Source organism: Theropithecus gelada, chromosome 9, assembly GCF_003255815.1.
Source record: "Theropithecus gelada isolate Dixy chromosome 9, Tgel_1.0, whole genome shotgun sequence".
Lineage (NCBI taxonomy): Eukaryota > Metazoa > Chordata > Mammalia > Primates > Cercopithecidae > Theropithecus > Theropithecus gelada.
Genome location: NC_037677.1, coordinates 111,796,970 through 111,817,172, shown reverse-complemented (window position 1 = coordinate 111,817,172; position 20,203 = coordinate 111,796,970). Strand labels below are relative to the sequence as shown.

The window sequence follows — 20,203 nt, the reverse complement described above, 5'->3', positions numbered from 1 at the left end:
AATAAATGCTTTTTAAAAAATACAGATGACAATAAAACGTGAGTGCAAAGAAGAGCAAATCCCTGAACAGATGATATTGAAGTCATACTGGTAAACAAAATTACTCATCTGAAATTAAGACAGTATCAGCATTTATAATGAATGCATATAAAGTATTTCTATGTCAGAAACCATTTATTTTAAAGTCAATCATTCATAATAATAATGGCAACATAGAAAATGTGTTATCTTGTGTACTCACCAAGTCTTAGTGTTAACTTCATATTTATAAAGATCATCAACCAATCCATATTTGTTGCCTGGCAATGCTTTATACCCTCCATGAACATAAATGGACTTTGTTATTTCATCATACACACTGGTATGGCCATATCCACCTTGTACAATAGCTCCTTTAGTTTCTGGAACAAGCCAAGTGTTTGATGCTGTAACAGAAAGAAAATGCATTGTAAATTTCAAGTAGTATTTTTAAATATAACTAATATATCACCAGAAATACCAACAAGTTAATTCTAATGACATATTTTTATGAGTAAATATCACAGAGTTAATATTAATTTAATCAAGAAACACTTATTAAATATATGCCAGGTTAGGTGCTGGGGTTGAAGTTGAGTAACACTGGTCTTTCCATAGATGAAGTTAAACTCTGAAATACTAAAAAGAACATTTTGTGTGTTTGCAAGAGAAAAAAGAAAACTTTATTCTTATACTACATAAGTAGCTCTGAAAAAAAATTTTAACAAATATTTTATGAGAGCCTACCATGTGAGTTAGTCACTGATATTACAAGGATAAAATGATAAGATCCCTACCCTTAGTAATCTAAAATTAAATTAATTGAACACATTTTTAGTACTGTGCTGATCCTTTATTTGTTGGATATAAGCCCCACTTTCCTTTTTATAAAGTCCTTTGTATTGCGGAGGATGAAAATCTAAACAATAAAATTTCCAAGACTCTCTTGACAATTGTGTTACTATTAGGTTCCATCAATGGGAGTACTAGTATGAGATTAAAGGGCAAGAGGAAAGATTCTGCTTTTGCCTCTAGCAGCAGGAACAGGAAGGCAATTACAGTAGGTAATGGCAGTGCTGGCTTAATAGGTATTCTCTGTTCAGTAGCAAAACTGGTACGTATAGTTGCTCACTGGCAAATGTGATCATAGGCTCCAGCCTAGGTATGTAGCACTTCTAGATTTCTGGGTGATCCCTTCCCTTTGGTATCTCTAGTCCTTCTAACACTTTTGTAACTAATTTCCGATATTAAAATCCCACTCTGATTGCTGTATCTACAAGAGATTCATTTCCCAATATAGTTTCACTAATAAAAACACCAATCATATGCAAGGGATGCTCTTAAGAAACGCATATGAAAAATGCACAATTTCTTGGCCTTAGAAAATTTACTCTAAAAACCAGCTATATAAAAATATGTTATTTGTTTTTAATTATGCATATAGATCATATATCCATACTTCCTCTAAAGCCACCTAAAATGTGGCTTCCTAGTCAGCTCATTGAAAATACCAAAATCAACTAATAGAAAATGATAATGCTTAAAAATTCTTTGCATTTACAAAATTCTAAGGCAGTAAAGAAAATGATTCTACAATGGTCATAAAAAATAGAAATATCAAAAAAAAGTCATCCAAGCCACTGGTACTTTATCTGTTAAGAAACTTTGTGGTACTCATATGTAACTAATGGGCATTACATTTTGGAGTTAATTTCCAAAAAATGATGTAAAAGACAAGTTATCAGAAATAATTTGATTAATATGCTTTAACCACTTATTATGACTATATATATGAATTTGAACTAAAAGATTTTCATATTTTTATTCATTTTCTTTTAATAAAGATGAACTGGATCCTTACAAAAAAATATTAAGAGGTATAAAATGTAAAAAAGTTACCCTTTCCCCCAACCCACTACCTAGAGGTACTTTCCACAATTTGTTATGTACAGACTATTTTCAAACTACAGTTCTGAATATTTTAGTATACATAAACCACATGTATATGATGTAGATAGACTATGTTTATGTATATGTGTGTGTGTGTATATATATTCGACCCCTAAAAAGTACTATGTTGCAACTACTGTTTCACTTAACAAGACATTTGGGGCATCATTCTGTGTCCCATTTATTACTTTTTTAACAGCTAAATTCCATTGTGTTGATAATATGTAATTTATTTAAATAACTCTACATTGTTACTCATTTGGGTTTCAATTTGCCCTTAGAAACAATGGTGCAATAAACAACCCTGGAATCAACAGCAGCATCATTCTCTAATAGAGCACAGTTCTCAGTAACTATCTCATTATCTCATTTAATAATAACCTTTGGAGGGTTATATTATTGCTATCTCTTCTTTACAACTTAGGAAATTCAAAGCTAGAAAAACTTAGTAACACATCAAAAGTTTAAAAGTTAATAAGTGGAACAAGATAGTGTAGACTGATTTTTCCCTGCTCCTCCCCACAGAACCTTAGAAATTGTATAAGAGACAACCAAAGAAAAAATCTAAAAAGTGTAAAGAGGAAGGCAGACTGGCTAGGGGCTGGAGGATGTGTGTCGCATGACACTCACTCACCCAACAGAAAAAGGTTACTCAGGCCCAGCATTTCTCAAACCACATCCTTACAATAAAAGGTTACTTGGGTAGGCTTATTCCTTACCCAAATTGAACAAGAGTCCCATGGACAACACCAGATGACCCAAACAGCACTAGCAAGAGGGACCCGCCAAATACTACTTATAGTAAGTACGCAGGGAAAGCACTCCCCTTCCCCACAAGGCCTAAGACTGGAAAGGGAGATCTCACCACGAGAGCTAAATGCAAAACCCAAACTAGGTGACTACCTGCTAAGATAAAAGATTTAAAATAGGACCCAGAAACTCCCATTATAAAACCCAAAATGTCAAGATACAATCAAAAATTCCTTGTCATACCAACAACAAGAAAAATCACAACTTGAATGAGAAAAGACAATCAGGTAATACTGAGATGAATGGATCAGATGTTAAAATTATCTAAAAAGAATTTTAAAGTAGCTATGATAAAAATACTCCAACAAGTAATTATAAATTTATATTTTCAACTTTTGAGTTCTAGGGTACAAGTGCAGGTTTGTTACATAGATAAATCTATGTCACGGGAGTTTGTTGTATAGATTATTTCATCACCCAAGTATTAAGCCTAGTACCCATTAGTTATTTTTCGTGATCCTCTCCCTCCTTCCATGATTCACCTCCAACAGGCCCCAGTGCGTGTTTTTCACCTCTATGCGTCCATGTGTTCTCATCATTTAGCTCCCACTTATAAGTGAGAACATGCAGTATTTGGTTTTCTGTTCCTGTGTCAATCTGTGAAGAATAATAGCCTGCAGCTCCAACCATGTCCCTGCAAAAGACATGATCTCATTGTTTTTCATGGCTGCATAATATTCCATTGTGTATATGTACTACATTTTCTTTATTCCGTCTATCACTGATGGGCATTTAGGTTGATTCTTTGCTATTGTTAATAGTGCTGCAATGAACATATGTGTGCATGTGTCTTTATAATGGAATAATTTATTAATATATTTCTTTGGATATATACCTAGTAATGGGATTGCTGAGTTAAATGGTATTTCCGTCTTTAGGTTTTTAAGAAATACCACAGTGTCTTCCACAATGGTTGAACTAACTTACACTCCCACCAACAGTGTATAAGTATTCCTTTTTCTCTGCAACCTCACTACTATTACAAATTATCTTGAAACAAACAAAAATATCTCAGTTAAAAAAAAAAAAAGTTAAAAAAACAACTACAATAACAAATAAGAACTAACTGCATAGGCTCAATACCAGAGTGGAAATGACAAAGGAAAGAATTGTTAAACCTGAGGATGGAACAATAAAATTTATCGAGAGAGGGAGTGGGACAAGGGGTGAAAAAGTAACTATTGGGTACTAGGCTCAACACCTGTGTGACAGGATCAATCATAGTCCAAACCTCAGCATCATGCAATACAGCAACAAACCTGCATTTATATTCACCCCCCTGAATTTAAAATAAAAGTAAAAATTATAAAATTAAACAAAAAATTAAACATAAAAATAAATTAAATAAATAAAATTTATCCAATATGAAAAATAGAGAAAACAGACGGGGGGGGAAAAAGTGAACAGAGTCTCAGAGACCCTTACCACAATAACAAATGATCCCACATTTGTAGCACCATAAACCCAGAAGTAGAAGAAAAAGAAATGGGGCTTACAGAGTTTTTAAAGAAATGATGGCCAAATACTTCCAAATTTCGTAAGACATAAACCTACAGATTCAAGAAACTAAGTAAATCTTAAATAGGTTAAACCCAAAGAAATCCATGCCAAGATACCTCATAATTAAACTTCTAAAAACCAAAGACAAGGAAAAAAATATTGAAAGTAGCCAGAGTGAAATGACAAATTACCTAGGAAAACAATAATTTTAATAATACTGGACTTCTCATGTGAAACCATGGAGGCCCAAAAGAAGTAACACAACTGCTCTCAAATGCTGGAGAGAAAAAGATCTGTAAAGTATGAATTCTACCTCCAGTGAAACTATCCTTCAGAAATTAAGAAGGAAAAAAATTCTTAAATTTAAAAAAACTAAAAGAATTTGCCATTAGCAGTCTCTCCTTAAATAATGGTTAAAGGAATTTCTTCAAACAGAAAGATAAAGGAAGGAAGCCTGCAGCATCAGAAAAGAAGTCAGAATTATAAATAGAGCAGAAATATGAGTACAAACGACAGATTATCCTTCTCATGGATGTTTATTAATAATATATGATGGAAAAAAATTATAACACCATCTGATACTCAAGATAATGATATTTAAAAGTGAGAAAAGTAAAGGTAAAGTGATATAAATGAAAGCAAGGTTTCTACATCTCACCTAAGGTGGTAAATCATTGATGCCAGTAGACTGTGATAAGTCAAATATGTGTATTTTAATACCCAGACCAACCACTAAGAAAATTATACAAAAGATACTACCAAAATTATACAAAGAGATACTATAAAGAACACTATACAAGTGCATCAAAATGGAATCCTAAAAATTATTCACATAACTCACAGGAAGCAAGTAAAGAGAAAAAGAGGCACGAGAAAATGAAACAAACAGAAAACAAGTAATAAAATAGCAGACGAGGTTACTAACATACCAAAATTACCTTAATTGTAAATGATCCATTTATAAAACATTCTTGGGATTACAAAATTATAAAAATGGAGAACAAACTGGTGGTTCTGAGGAGCCAGGGTAGAAAGGAGGTAGGTGTGGTTAAAGGGGCAATGAGAAGGATCTTTGGGGTGAAGAACTACTCTATTTCTTAACTGTGATGGCAGATACATGAAACAACATGTGTGATAAAACTGCACAGAATGAAATATGCACACACACACACAAATGAATACAAATAAAACTGGGAATATCTGAGTAAAATCATAGAATTATATCCATGTCAGTATCTAGACTTAAAATGTTACACATTTGTGCAAGATGTTACCATGAGAGAAAACTGTGTAAAGGGTATACAGAATCACTCTCTTATTATTTCTTACAATTATATACCTGTAACTACATTTATCTCAAAACAAAAAGTTTATTTTAAAAATATAATATTCACCCTACTAGTAATCAGCATAATTCATTATGAAATAAAGTATTTCACTTAACTACTTGACAAACATTTTTTTAAAAACTTTTGGAATTGTAAGAGCCAAGATACGGGTCTAACACCAAAATGTGCATTCTTAAGTACTACCTCAATGTTTCTCTAGGTTTAGTCAGTAGCAGTTCAGGCAAGGAATTCATAAGTGGTATAGTAGTTTCAGATGAAAAATTAAGGTCACAGTTGTGTTCCCATACAGGAGACAAATTTTAAAAGTAAGATTAATTTGATTCACATTATCATATTCCTCTTCTGTTTTGCATTTGGAAATGTGTATATACTGTAAGGAACCAGCTGGTCTCAATAAACACGCAAGGTAACAAAATATAGATCACCTCAGAAAAAGTATTTTCTTATCCTCTGTTGTTATTTGAATATGCATGAATTTTTTTTCAGTTTGGTAGTGTGCTTTATCATATTCTCAATTTATAAAAAAATAAATCACTGGTTCAGAAGTAGGTCATTAACGAGAAAAGACAGTGGTGAAAACGGATGCATGAATACATGAACTCAGGATAATACTGCAAAAGTAAAAAGCAAAAATGACTCAAATATACCAAGAGTTCTTCATTAGTCCATGATGGAGTAATCTGGAAAGCATTTCCTGCCACAAACAACTCAAAAACCAGGAAAAAAAATAAAAATAAAAAATGCTTTACGGATACTGGATACCAAGTAGCATAAGACTGTTATCCTGTGACAGCATAGGACTACGACTCTAAAAGAAACAGAAACAACGTAGGCTCTATGATTGCCAGAGCATACTGCTTGTAGGCAATACCCTGGCCATGACACAAGATGGGGGAAGTAAAGAGAAATAAATAAACTTTTTAGTGTGAAATAAATATTTCTCTTCTTTAAAGAGAAATAAATAAATATTTTACTTCGGCTTGTTATCCAACATCTGTGAAGCATTTTTCATATATTTTTTCTGGTTTTTGAGTTGTTTATGGCAGGAAATCCTTTCCAAATTACTCCATCATGGCCTAATGAAGAACTCTTGGTATATGTGAGTCATTTTTACTTTTTACTTTTACAGTAGTTTTTGCTTTTATAGTATTTTAAGTGAAATACTATATTTCATAATGAATTACCCTGAGTACTTGTAAGGTGAACAGAAACTCAGTGAGATCCCAAATAGAGTGGTGATCTCACTAACTTGAGAAAACAAAGATTAGAGTTTAAAGAAATCATGTACCCTAGAACTTAAAGTATAATCATAAAAAAAAGAAAGAAATCAAATCAGCTCACACACAGAGAAAACTCAGAGATCTGCAGAAAAGTCCCAAATGTCTTTAGCTGAGTACTGATCTGTAAGTGCAAAGGGGGAAAAATTACTTAAGGCTATGGAAAGGACCAAGAAAAAGCTGGTAAACAACTCTTGAGTCTTACACAGCGCTGGGAACAGTTTGCGCTCCAAGCAACAATAGAAAAATGACCTCATACTACAGGACGCATTCGGTAGAGTCATGAGAAGGGCTGTAGTACCAAAATAAATCAGCAATAAACTGAAAGTTGCTCTGGATCCACTCTAACAAGACTAAGGAGCAAACTCCCAGAATGTTCAAACTGGTAAAAGGCAACTTAACTGCGTGTCAGTACAAAGTCCAACACTTCTTAAAAGAACACCATAAAACCTAATAGCCAACAAGTTTAAAATATGCATGTCTAAAATGTATGAAAAAAATTAACAAGTATAGAAGGCAAAGAAAATATAATTCATAACAAAAAGAATATCATTCAATAGAAAGGACCCAGAAATAAAACAAAAGATAGAAGTCGTAGAACAGAATGTTTTAAAAAATGATTAGAAATATACTCAAATATGTTTAATAATGTTGCAGAAAACATGAATATGATGAAGAGTAATAGAAAATTTTTTAGAAACTAAAATAGAATGCCTATAAATGAAATAGAATGCCTATAAATGAATGCCTCAAATGAAAAATACATTTAACAGAATTAGCACAAGATTAGAGAGTACAGAAGAATAGTGAACTTATATAGAAATAGAAACTATCCAAAATGAAGCGCATAAACAAAAGGATTTAAAACCTGTATAACAATATCAAGTAGCCTAATCTAGAGTGATAAGAGTTTGAGATAAGTGATGGTGATGTGGTGGACAGAAATATTATTTGAAAAAATAGTTTCCAAAATTTAACAAAATCTGTAATTCCACAAAACCGAGAAACTCAAAGAAATACACACAAGATTGGGGGGGGGGGGGGGCAGGTGGGAAATATAACTCACACCAAGAATTTCATGAAGTGATGAAGACAAAAAAGCAAAAGAACAAAGATAAAAATGACAGCTGACTTTTCATCGGAAACCACTTGCAAGTCAGAGGACAGTGGAGTCATATTTTTAAGCTAGTAAAATGTCGGGGCAGTGGGGGCATGGGAAGGAAATGGCAACAGATAATTCTATATTAAAAACAAAGGAAAACTATCAAAACAGAATTCTGCACTCAGCATATTTTTTTTCAGAAATGAAAGTGAAACAAAAATTTTCAGACTAAAAGAAAAAAAAAAAAATCAGAGACTTGCCCTACAAGAGATGACAACAAAATTCCTTGAACTGAATGAAAATTATACCTGCTATTGCCAAGAGACACATGAAAAAATGCTCATGCTCACTGGTCATCAGAGAAATGCAAATCAAAACCACAATGAGATACCATCTCATGCCAGTTAGAGTGGCGATCATTAAAAAGTCAGGAAACAACAGATGCTGGAGAGGATGTGGAGAAATAGGAACGCTTTTACACTGTTGGTGGGATTGTAAATTAGTTCAACCATTATGGAAGACAGTGTGGTGATTCCTCAAGGATCTAGAACTAGAAATACCATTTGACCCAGCAATCCCATTACTGGGTATATAACCAAAGGATTATAAATCATGCTACTATAAAGACACATGCACACGTATGTTTATTGTGGCACTATTCAACATAGCAAAGACTTGGAACCAACACAAATGTCCATCAATGATCGACTAGATTAAGAAAATGTGGCACATATACACCATGGAATGCTAGGCAGCCATAAAAAAGGATGGGTTCATGTCCTTTGCAGGGACATGGATGAAGCAGGAAACCATCATTCTCAATAAACTATCACAAGGACAGAAAACCAAATACCGCATGATTTCACTCATAGGTGGGAGTTAAACAACGAGAACACATGGACACAGGATGGGGAACATCACACACCAGCCTGTTGGGGGGTGAGGGGCTGGAGGAGGGATAGCATTAGGAGAAATACCGAATGTAAATGATGAGTTGATGGGTGCAGCAAACCAGCGTGGCTCATGTATACCTATGTAACAAGCCTGTACGTTGTGCACATGTACCCTAGAATTTAATGTATAATTAAAGAAAAGAAAATTATACCTGCTATTATACAGAATTTGGATTTATACAGATGAATAAAGAGAATAGGAAAAAGTTAATATTTGGATAAATATAAATCATCTCTCATTTTTCTCTCTCTAAAATGATAATTTACTGTTAAAAACAAACATTATAACAATTTTGTTGTTTATAACATATATAGATATGATATTAGCTCAAGAGAAATAATTTTTAAAATAAGGTATACTATTTTAAGGTTCTGACACTATATATGAAGAGATTAAGGTAGAATCTGATAAGCTAAAGATGTATATTGTAAATAATACAGCAACCATTTGAAAAAAAGATGTAGTTAATAATAGTCCTACAGATTCAGGAATCTGAGCAAACCACAAACAAGGTATTTTTTTAAAAATCCACACCAAGCATATAACAATTAAACTGTTGAAAAATAAAAATGAAGAAATCATCTTGGAAGTTGCTACAGAAAAATAACAAATTATATAAGGGAACAACAATTTAAATGACTATGGTTTTATCATAAGAAATCAGAAAGGCCAGAAAGAAGTGGCCCAACATTTCTGAAGTGCTAATAACTACAACTCAGAATTCTATATGCAACAGAAACATCCTACATGTATAAGTGTGACATAAAGGCATTCTCAGATACAGAAAAACTAAGATAATCTATACAGTCAGTGTAGCTGCTCTAAAAGAAATGCTAAATGAGGCTCTTCAGATAGAAGGGATATGAAGCAGAAGGCAACTTGGAATGAGGAAATAACAATAGAAATGGTAAATTTCTGGGTAAATGAAATTCACTGCTCTTCCCTTTTTGAGTTCTTTAAAGTATGCCTGATGGTTGAAAGCAAAAATATTAACATGGCCTTATGGGATTTTCAATGTTTGTAGAAGAAATATATAAGAAATGGTAGCATATGAAAGGAAAAGGTAAAGGTACCTGTAATGTGGTAAGGTTTCTGCATTCCAAACCACGTGACAAAATATTGATTCTTAGTACACTCTAAAAACTATTACTTTTTAATTTATGGAGCAATCACTTAAAAATTACAAAGAGATAATAGTAAATATCACATTAAGACCACCCAAATGTCCATCACTGACAGGCTGGATTAAGAAAATGTGGCACATATACATTATGGAATACTATGCAGCCATGAAAAAGGATGAGTTCATGTCCTTTGTAGGGACATGGATGAAGCTGGAAACCATCATTCCAAACGATTGCAAGAACAGAAAAGCAAACACCATATGTTCTCACTCACAGGTGGGAACTGAACGATGAGAACACTTGGACACAGGAAGAGGAACATCACACACTGGGGCCTGTTGTCGGGTGGGGGGAAGGGGGAGGGGGAGGGATAGCATTAGGAGATATACCTAATGTAAACGACAAGTTAATGGGTGCAGCACACCAACATGGCACATGTATACATATGTAACAAACCTGCACATTGTGCACATGTACCCTAGAATTTAAAGTATAATAAAAAAGAAAAAAAAAGAAAATTTTTCAATAAAGATATTTAATATGAAAAAACGATTAAAATGGAATACTAAAAAATGTTCAAATACTCCAAACGAATACAGGAAAAAGGAAACAAGAATAAAAATCAGGAAACACAAAGAACTGAATAATAAAATAGTAGACCTAAGTTTAAATATATCAACAATTACATTCAAGAAGTTAATAATGGAGAAAAAATGAAATCGTAAGAGTAAAAAGAAACTAATAGAATAATTAGAGGGCAAAAATCCAAACAGCATGATTAAACCCAAGCATATTGATAATTACATTAAATATAAATTGTCTAAAGCTGTCAATTAGAAGGCAACATCTGTCACATTGAAAAAAAATAGGTAAAGTCCTATCAGCTATCAAAGAGACTAAAATATATGAAAGTATAAAACTATTAAAAGTAAGGACACAATTCAAAATATTCTAATACTGTAATGGTGGTGTGTGAATCACTATTATCCGTAGTATAAAGGTTAATAGACAAAAGTGTTAAAAATAATAGCTACAATAATTTGCTAAGGAATATACAATAAAATATATAAATCATGACATCAAAAACATAAAATGTGAGGGGCAGAGTTGGCATAAAAGTGTAGAGTTATTTTATGTGATCTAAGTTAAGATGTTATCAGCTTAAAAGAGCGTTACAACTATAAGACTGAAGCACTAATCAAAAGTTTTAGAATCATTAATCAAAAACCCCCCAACAAAAAAAGCCCACGAAAAAATGAGCTTTGCTAATGAATTCTACCAAATATCTAAAGAAGAATTGACAACAATCCTTTTCAAACTTTTCCACAAAATAGAAGAGGAGGGAACACTTCCAGACTCATTTCTCAAGGCCAGCATTACCCTAATACCAAAGCCAGACAATGACACTATAAGAAAAGAAAAATGAAGGCCAATATTCCTGATAAATATGGAAGGAAAAATCTTCAACAAAATACTAGCAAATAAAAATCAAGATCACAGTAAAAGAATCATTCACTGTGATAAAATGGGATTTATCCCAAGGAAGCAATGATGGGTTAACATGCAAAAAATCAAATAATGTGATACACCACATTAACAGAATGAAGGACAAAAATTCTATGATCATCTCAATAGATGCAGAAAAAGCATTTGACAGAATTCAACACCTTTTCATGATAAAAGCTCTCAGCAAATTAGGTATCAAAGGAATGTACTTCAACATAATAAAGACCATATGTGACAAGTCCACATCCAACACTACAGTGGTGAAAAGTTGAAGGCTTTTCCTCTAATATTAAGAAAAAGACAAGGATGCTCATTCCCACCACTTCTATTCAACATAGTACAAGAAGCCCTAGCCAGAGAAATTAGACAAAAGAAAGAAATGAAAGACATCCAAATTGGAAAGAAGTGTTGCCTCTGTTTGCAGATCACATGATGTTATATGTAGAAAACCCTAAAGGCTCCACCAAAAAACTGTAAAAAAAAAAATAAACAAATTCAGTAAAGTTGCAGGATATGAATAAACATACAAAAATCAGTAGCATTTCTATATGCTAACAATGAACTATCTGAAAAAGAAACCAAAAAACGATCCCACTTACAACATTAAAAACTAAAATAAAATACTTAAAAATAAGTAAGGATTATATCTCCAAGATATTTTTTACCAATAAGACTATATATTCTTTACTTGATTATGTCTATATTTTTAAATTTAGAAATATAGTAATTTCAACCATAAGATAAATTTTAAAGTTGACCCAATCTAGGCCGGGTGCAGTGGCTCATTCCTGTAATCCCAGCACTTTGGGAGGTCAAGACAGGAGGATCACTTGAGGCCAGGAGTTCAAGAGCAGCCTAGTCAACATAGTGAAACCTGTCTCTACTAAAAATACAAAAAAAAAAAAAAAATAGCCAGGCATGGTGGTGCACATCTGTAGTCCCAGCTTCTCAGGAGGCTGAGGCACAAGAATCGCTTGACTACAGGAGGCATAGGTTGCAATGAGCCAAGATCGTGCCACTACACTCCAGCCTGGAATGACAGAGCAAGACTCCATCTCAAAAAAAAAAAAAGTTGGGCCAATCTAGTTTTATACTTTTAAGAATCCTAAGAGGCTCAAAAGTAAATTAAATGCTGAAGAAGAGTACATTTTATACTTTATCACGTACCAAGAAATGACCAGATCATGGGCTTATTTCCTAGCTTGCCTTTCCATAAGCATTCAGTTAGACAGTTAAGACACGAGGGGGCTATTATTTACGGTGAACCTGACATAGAGTGTGTTTTTTCTCTAAGAAGTCATGGTAGATGTCTTCAAAAGATTCCCTTCAACAGCTTACATGGCAAACACCAATCTCTATTACTGCTCTAGCTTTGAAGTTTCACTTGTTTACATTTGTTGGCAGAGTACAACTACTTTTTTGAAAACTTTTATACTTATAGATGCCATAATAAAAGAAACTCATTGTTGTTAGTACTTTTGAACCCTGCCTCTGGTTGTAATAACAGAGTAGCTGTGTATTAAAATACAACCATTTCAAAATTCCACAATGACCAAGCTATTCTCTGATTCTAATAAACAACTAACAAAAAAATCAATTTTTAAAAATTTGTGGCTAACCCCAAATTGTTGGTATTATCTAAATTCAGCAGAAATGAAATAAATGTGATAAAACTGAACTGTATTTGTTCTTTGTATCTTCCTTTAATGGTTTTTTTTTTTTTAATCACTAGATTAGTTCATTATTCTTGCTAACACAGAAAAATATACTCTGGTCTACTGAACACGCCATGCAAACATTAGTCTGAATTCCCTCCCTGATGATGCCCTCTCAGCAATTAAGCACAAATCTGATTCAGAGGAAATTAAGTAATTAACTGTTCACCTGTCTACAGAGATGACTTCTAGATGTCTCTTTGCTTTAATGTAGAAAGAATAGAAGCATTCTGAATAGAAGCATTCAAACATTTTTTTCTCATGTTCTAGTCCTGTTAATTCTTGAAAATAGTTTACTGAAAAAGCAAACAAACAAGTTTACATTTTCCCACTAATGCCAGTATAGCTAAATTTCCACAATGTCTCATAATTACTACCACTTCAGCTTGCTAAGAAGTCTCCACAACTCTGCTGCTATTCATGTACCTAATCCCAACCCTACTACATTATCTACACAGACATCAGGATATTTTTATAAAAAGCAGACATAATCAAGTTTCAGTCACACTTAACTATTGAAACTGTTTTTTTGTTTGTTTGTTTTTGTTTTTTTTTTTTTTGAGATGGAGTTTCGCTCTGTCGCAAGGCTGAAGTGAAGTGGTGCAATCTCAGCTCACTGCAACCCCCACCGCCCAGGTTCAAGCTATTCTCCTGCCTCAGCTTCCTAAATAGCTGGGACTACAGGCACGCGCCACTACGCCCAGCTAATTTTTGTATTTTTAGTAGAGACGGGGTTTCACCATGTTGGCCAGGATGGTCTCGAGCTCTTGATCTCATGATCCACCCGTCTTGGCCTCCCAAAGTGCTGGGATTACAGGAGCCACCACACCTGACCGAAACATTTTCTTTTACTGTTCATTAAAAAAACTGAAAATCATTGAAATAAATAAATAAATGTAACCAATGAAGTGAAAGATCTACACAATGAAAACTATAAAACACTGATGAAACAAATTGAAAAAGACACAAATAAATGCAAAGATCTCACATTCACAGGGTGGAAAAATTAATATTGTTATAATGTCCATAATACCCAAAGTGATCTACAGATTAAGAGCAATCCCTACCACACTCTCAATGACATTCTTCACAAAAATTTTTTTTTAAATCCTAAAATCAGTATGAAACCACAAAAAGCCCCAAAGAGCTAAGGCAACCTTAAGCAAAAAGAACAAATCCAGAGGCCTCCCATTAGTTGATTTCAAAATCTACTATAAAACTGTAGTAATGAAAACAACATTGTACAGGTATGGTACTAACACAAGACCAGTGGAACAGGACAGGAGGCCTGAAAATAGATTCACACATTTATAGTCAATTAACTTTTGATGAAAATGCCTAAACACACAACAGGAAAAGGAAAGTCTCTTCAATTAATGATTCTAGGAAAATTGCGGAGAGGGCGGCCTGTAGTCCCAGCTACATGGGAGGCTGAGGCAGGAGAATGGCGTGAACCCGGGGGGCGGAGCTTGCAGTGAGTGGAGATGGCACCACTGCACTGCAGCCTGGGCGACAGAGCGAGACTCCGTCTCAAAAAAAAAAAAAAGAAAAGAGAAAAGAAAAAAAATAGTGGAAAAGTTAAACGACATTCATTGGGTAAAGATTTATTGGATATAATGCCAAAAGCACAGGTAACAAAAGCAAAAGTAGACAAATATTACATCAAACTAAAAAGCTTCTGCATAGCAAGGAGACAATCAACAAACTGAAGAGATAACCTATGAAATGGGAAGATACACTTGCAAATCATGTATCTGTTAAAGGGTTAATATTCAAAATATATAAGGAACTCAACTTAACAGCAAGAAAACAAATAACCAAATTAAAACATGGGCAAAGGACATGAGTGGACATTTCTCAAAAGAAGATATACAAATGCCCAACAGGTATATGAAAAAATGTTCAACGTTACTCACCATAAGAAAAATGCAAATTAAAACCAAAATGATATATCATTTCACATCTGTCAGAATCGTTATTATCAAAAAGACAAAAGAGAACAAGTGTCGGCAGGAATGTGGAGAAAAGGTAATCCTTGTATCCTGTTGGTGGGAATGTAACTAAATACACCCATTATGGAAAACAATATGAAGCTTCTTCAAAAAATTAAAAGTAGAAACTACCATATGGCCCAGCAATTTCACTATTGGGTATATATCTAAAGAATATGAAATCAGCATGTCAAAAAGATATCTGCATTTCCATGTTCATTATAACATTAGTCTTAATAGCCAAGATATGGAATCAACCTAAGGGCCCATCAACCTAAGTGTCCATCCAATGGAATGAATAGATGAAGAACATGTGGCATATTGATGATGCTTGAATAACATGGGTTTGAACTTCATGAGTCCACTTATGTGTGGGCTCACTTATATGTAGATTCTTTCAACCAAATGCAAATAGAAAATACAATATTTGCAAGATACAAAACTTGTGTTTAGGGGGAGCCAACTTTTCCTATACAGAGAGGGCCAATTTTTCCTACATGTGGGTTCCCCAGGTCGACTGCACTGACTTTGGTATGGGGTCCTGGAACCAATCCCCCATATGTACTGAGGGACAACTGTACATACACAGTGTAATCTTATTTGACCTTAAAAAGGGAGAAAACCCTGTCATTTGTGCCAAGATGAAGCGGGTATCTCTACATCTATTAAAGAAAATACACACACAGTTAAAATCATTCTCAAAAAGTCTTGGAACAGATAGTTTCCCTGATCGAATTCTATCAACCGTTTAAAACAGAAATAATATCAATTCTACATGAACTCTTAAAAAAGATGAAACATGCTTCAAATCATTTAAGATTACAAAACTATATAAAGATATTACAAGAAAAATACATACTCTAGTATCTCTTATGAATATAGACATAGAAGTCTTTAAGATATTAGCAAATGAAATTCAGCAATATATGAAAAGGATAACACATTATGACCAAGTAAGCTTTATCCAAGAATGCAATGGCAGTTTAACATGTAAAAGTCAATCAATATCATTCACCATATTAAAATATCAGAAAAATAAAAAACAAAAGTTTTTCTCAACAGATATGAAAAAAAAACTATTTTGAGGAAATTCAACACTGTTCATAAAAAAAAGTAAACAAACTAGAAATAAAAGTAAATTTCCTCAACCTGGTAAGAGTCATGTTAAACACATTGGTAAGACTGCCTATTTCCCTACTAAAATAAGGGAAAAGGCAGGAATATCTGCTGTCACTACTTCTACTCAGTAGTGTACTAATGATCCTAATAATACAAGACAATTAGTAAAAGGCATATACATTGAAAAAGAAAGAGTAAAACAATGTTTATTACCACACCACATGAGCATCTATATAGAAAATAAGTTGTTGACCAGTGGGCTACAGGGATTAATAAGTGTGTTTAGCAAGGTGGCATGATACCAAACACATATTTGAAAATGAATTTTTTCCATAGACTAGCAATTGACTATTGTAAATTTAAAATTTTAAAATACCATTCAGTAATATTAAAAATATGAAATATTTAGGAATCTAGCAAACTATGTACAACACCAATACATTGAAAAATATAAAATACTACTGAAACAAAAGAGACCTAAATAAATAAGTGATATACCATGTCTATGCATTAGAAGACTCAATATTGTTAATACTCAATTTTCCCCTCTCTAGATCCAATGCAATTTCAATTAAAATCCTTGCAGCCTTCTTTCAAAAATTGACAAGTTGATTCTAAATTTTGTATTGCAATATGAAGGACCTAGAATCGCTCAAAACTTTTTAAAATGGACAAAAAGATGGAAGACTTACACTGTCAGATTTAGAGAGCTATAATAATCAATAGAGTGTGATACTAGAATAACCATAATACACATCACGGACCAGAATACAGTCCAGAAATTTGCTCACACATATATGACCAATTGATTTTTCAACACAGATACTAAGGTAATTCAATGGAAAAAGCTGGAACAATTGGATATTTATTTATTCATTCATTCATTCATTTAGGCACAGGGTTTTGCCTGTCTCTAAATGACAGGTTGGAGTGCAGTGGCACAATCATAGCTCACTGTAGCCTTGAACTCCTGGGCTCCAGCAATCTTCCCACCTCAGGTTTCTGAGCAATTGGGATTATAGGTGAGGGCCACTGGACCCAGCCTATTTTTATAAAAATCTCAGCCCTTACTTCACACGATATATGAAAATTCACTCAAATGGATCACAAATATCTGAGGACAAGGGCCAAAATTATAAAACATCTACTAGAAAACACATGAGAAAAATCTTTGTGACCTTGAGCTTGGCAAAGGTCTTTTAGATACAATACAAAAAGTACAGACATTTTTAAAAATAATAAGTTATAATTCATCAAAATTTACAACCTCTGATTTATAAAGAAGATGAAAAGTTATCCTAAAGAGTTACTGGCCTTAATTAGTATATAGAAATAAAGACTGAGCTAGAAAAGTTTACTCAAAGAAATAATAACTGAGAACTTTCCAAACTTGTAGAAAGATATACATATCCAGATACAAGAAGGTTATAAAACACCAACAGATACCTCAAATAAGACTACTTCAAGGTATATAATATTCAGACTCTCAAAGGTCAAGGGTAAGGAACAGATCCAAAAGCAGCAGAGAAAAGAGGCAAATAACGTAAAAAGAATCCATGACATATCTGGCAACAGACTTCTCAGTAGGAAACTTACAGGCCAAAAGAGTGGGATGACATTTTCAAAGTGCTGAAGGAAAGAAAATATCCAACTTAGAATGTTATATATATCCAGCAAAATTATCCTTCAAACATAAAGGAGAAATATTTTCTCAGAAAAATAAAAACCAAGGAATTTCATCAACAACGTGTCTGTCTTACAAGAAATGTTAAGGGAGTTCTTCAATGTGAAAGAAGAGGATATTAACAAACAACAAGAAATCATCTGAAGGTATAAAACTCACTTGCAATAGTAAGTATACAAACATACATAGAATACTCTAATACTATAACTGAAATACATAAAACACTCATATCTGTAGTAGAAAAACTAAAAAACAAACCAATCGAAACTAAAAACTACCACAACTTTTTAAGGTAGACTGTATAAAAAGATATAAATATAGACAATAAAAAGTCAAAAGCCAAAGAGAATGTATAGAGTTTTTTTTAGTTTTTTATTTGCTTATTTCTTTTGTTTTTTCTTTTCCTTATAATCAAAATTAAGTTGTCATCAGTTTAAAATAACTGGTCATAAGATTTTATTTGTAAACCTCATGGTAACCACAAAACAAAACCCTAAAACAGATATACAAAAAATAAAAAGCAAGAAATTAAAATATACTACCAGAAAAAAAATCACTTTTATACAAAGGAAGACAGAAGGAAAAAAGAAAGACCAACAAAATGACCAGAAAACAAATAATAAAATGGCAGTAGTAAGTTCTTATGTATCAGTAATAATATTGAAGATACACAGACTACATTCTCCAAGCAAAAGACGTAGAAGAATGGATAAAAAATAAGACCCAACTACATGCTGCCTAGAAGAAACACTTCACCCATAAAGACACATAGACCAAAAATAAAGGGATGATGAAAAAAGATATTCCATGCCAGTGGGAACAAACAAACAAAAACAAAGCAAGAAGGAGTAGCTATACTTCTATCTCATAAATAGATTTCAAGAGAAAAAAACTGTAAAAAGAGACAAGGTTATTACATAACGATAAAGGAGTCTCTTCAGCAAGAGGCTATAACAATTGTAAATCTGTATGTACCCAATACTGGAGCACTAAAAATATAATGCAAATATTATTAGATCTAAAAAGAGAGACAGACCCCAAAACAATAATATCTTGGGACTTCAACAGCACATTATCAGGATTGGACAGATCATCCAGACAGAAAATAAACAAAGAAACATCAGATCAGACCTTAATCTGCACTACAGACCACATGGACATTTACAGACCATTTCATCTAATAGCTGCAGAATACACATTCTTCTCCTCAGCACATAGAATATCCTGCAAGACAGACCATTCATTAGGACACAAAACATGTCTCAAAAATTCAAAACAATTTAAATCATATCAAGTATCAAGTATCTCTTCTGATCACAACAGAATAAAACTAGAAATCAGTAGCAAGAAGAACTTTGAAAACTATAGAAACTCATGGAAACGCTTCTTAAAAAACCACTTCGGTCAATGAAGAAATTCAGAAGTAAATTTTAAAATTTCCAGAAACAAATGAAAATGGAAACAAACATACCAAAACCTAAAGAATACAGCAAAAGCAGTTCTAAGAGGGAATTTTACGGCAATAAATGCTTACATTAAAAAAATAGAAAAACTTCAAATAAACAACCTAATCATCCTAATCATACATCTTAAAGAACTCAAAGAGCAAGAGCAAACCAAAATTAGTAGAAGAAACAAAATAATAAAGATCAGAGCAGAAATTTAATCAATAATAAAAAAATACAAAGGTCAATAAAATGAAAAGTTTATTTTTGAAATGATAAATAATATAGACAAATCTTTTATCAGACAAAGAAAAAATAGAGAAGAACTAAATAAAGAAAATCAGAGATGAAAAAGGAGACATTACAAGGGATACCACAGAAAATCAAAGAATCGTGAGAGACTATTAGGAGACAAAGTGCCAATAAACTGTATAACAGAAGAAACAGATAAATTACTTGCAACATACCAAGATTAAATCATGGAGAAATTCAAAACCTGAGTAGGTCAATAACACATAGCAAGATGGAAGCACTGATGAAACGTCTCCCATCAAACAAAAACCTAGTACCTGAAGGTGTCAACAGAATGAAGAGCAAAAATCGTATGACCATTTCAATTCATGCCAAAATGCATTCAATAATTCAAAATCCCATCACTA

The 20,203-nt window shown here is 33.0% G+C and overlaps 1 protein-coding gene across 1 annotated transcript in view; it reads right to left on the bottom strand.

Annotated features, from left to right (window-relative positions):
• ATRNL1 (attractin like 1) overlaps positions 1-20,203 on the bottom strand; it is an 831,601-nt gene that overhangs the window by 719,478 nt on the left and 91,920 nt on the right. Inside the window, exon 9 of the mRNA XM_025396530.1 lies at positions 242-425. Within this exon, the coding sequence (XP_025252315.1) occupies positions 242-425 (184 nt within the window). The remainder of the gene's footprint in view (positions 1-241; positions 426-20,203) is intronic.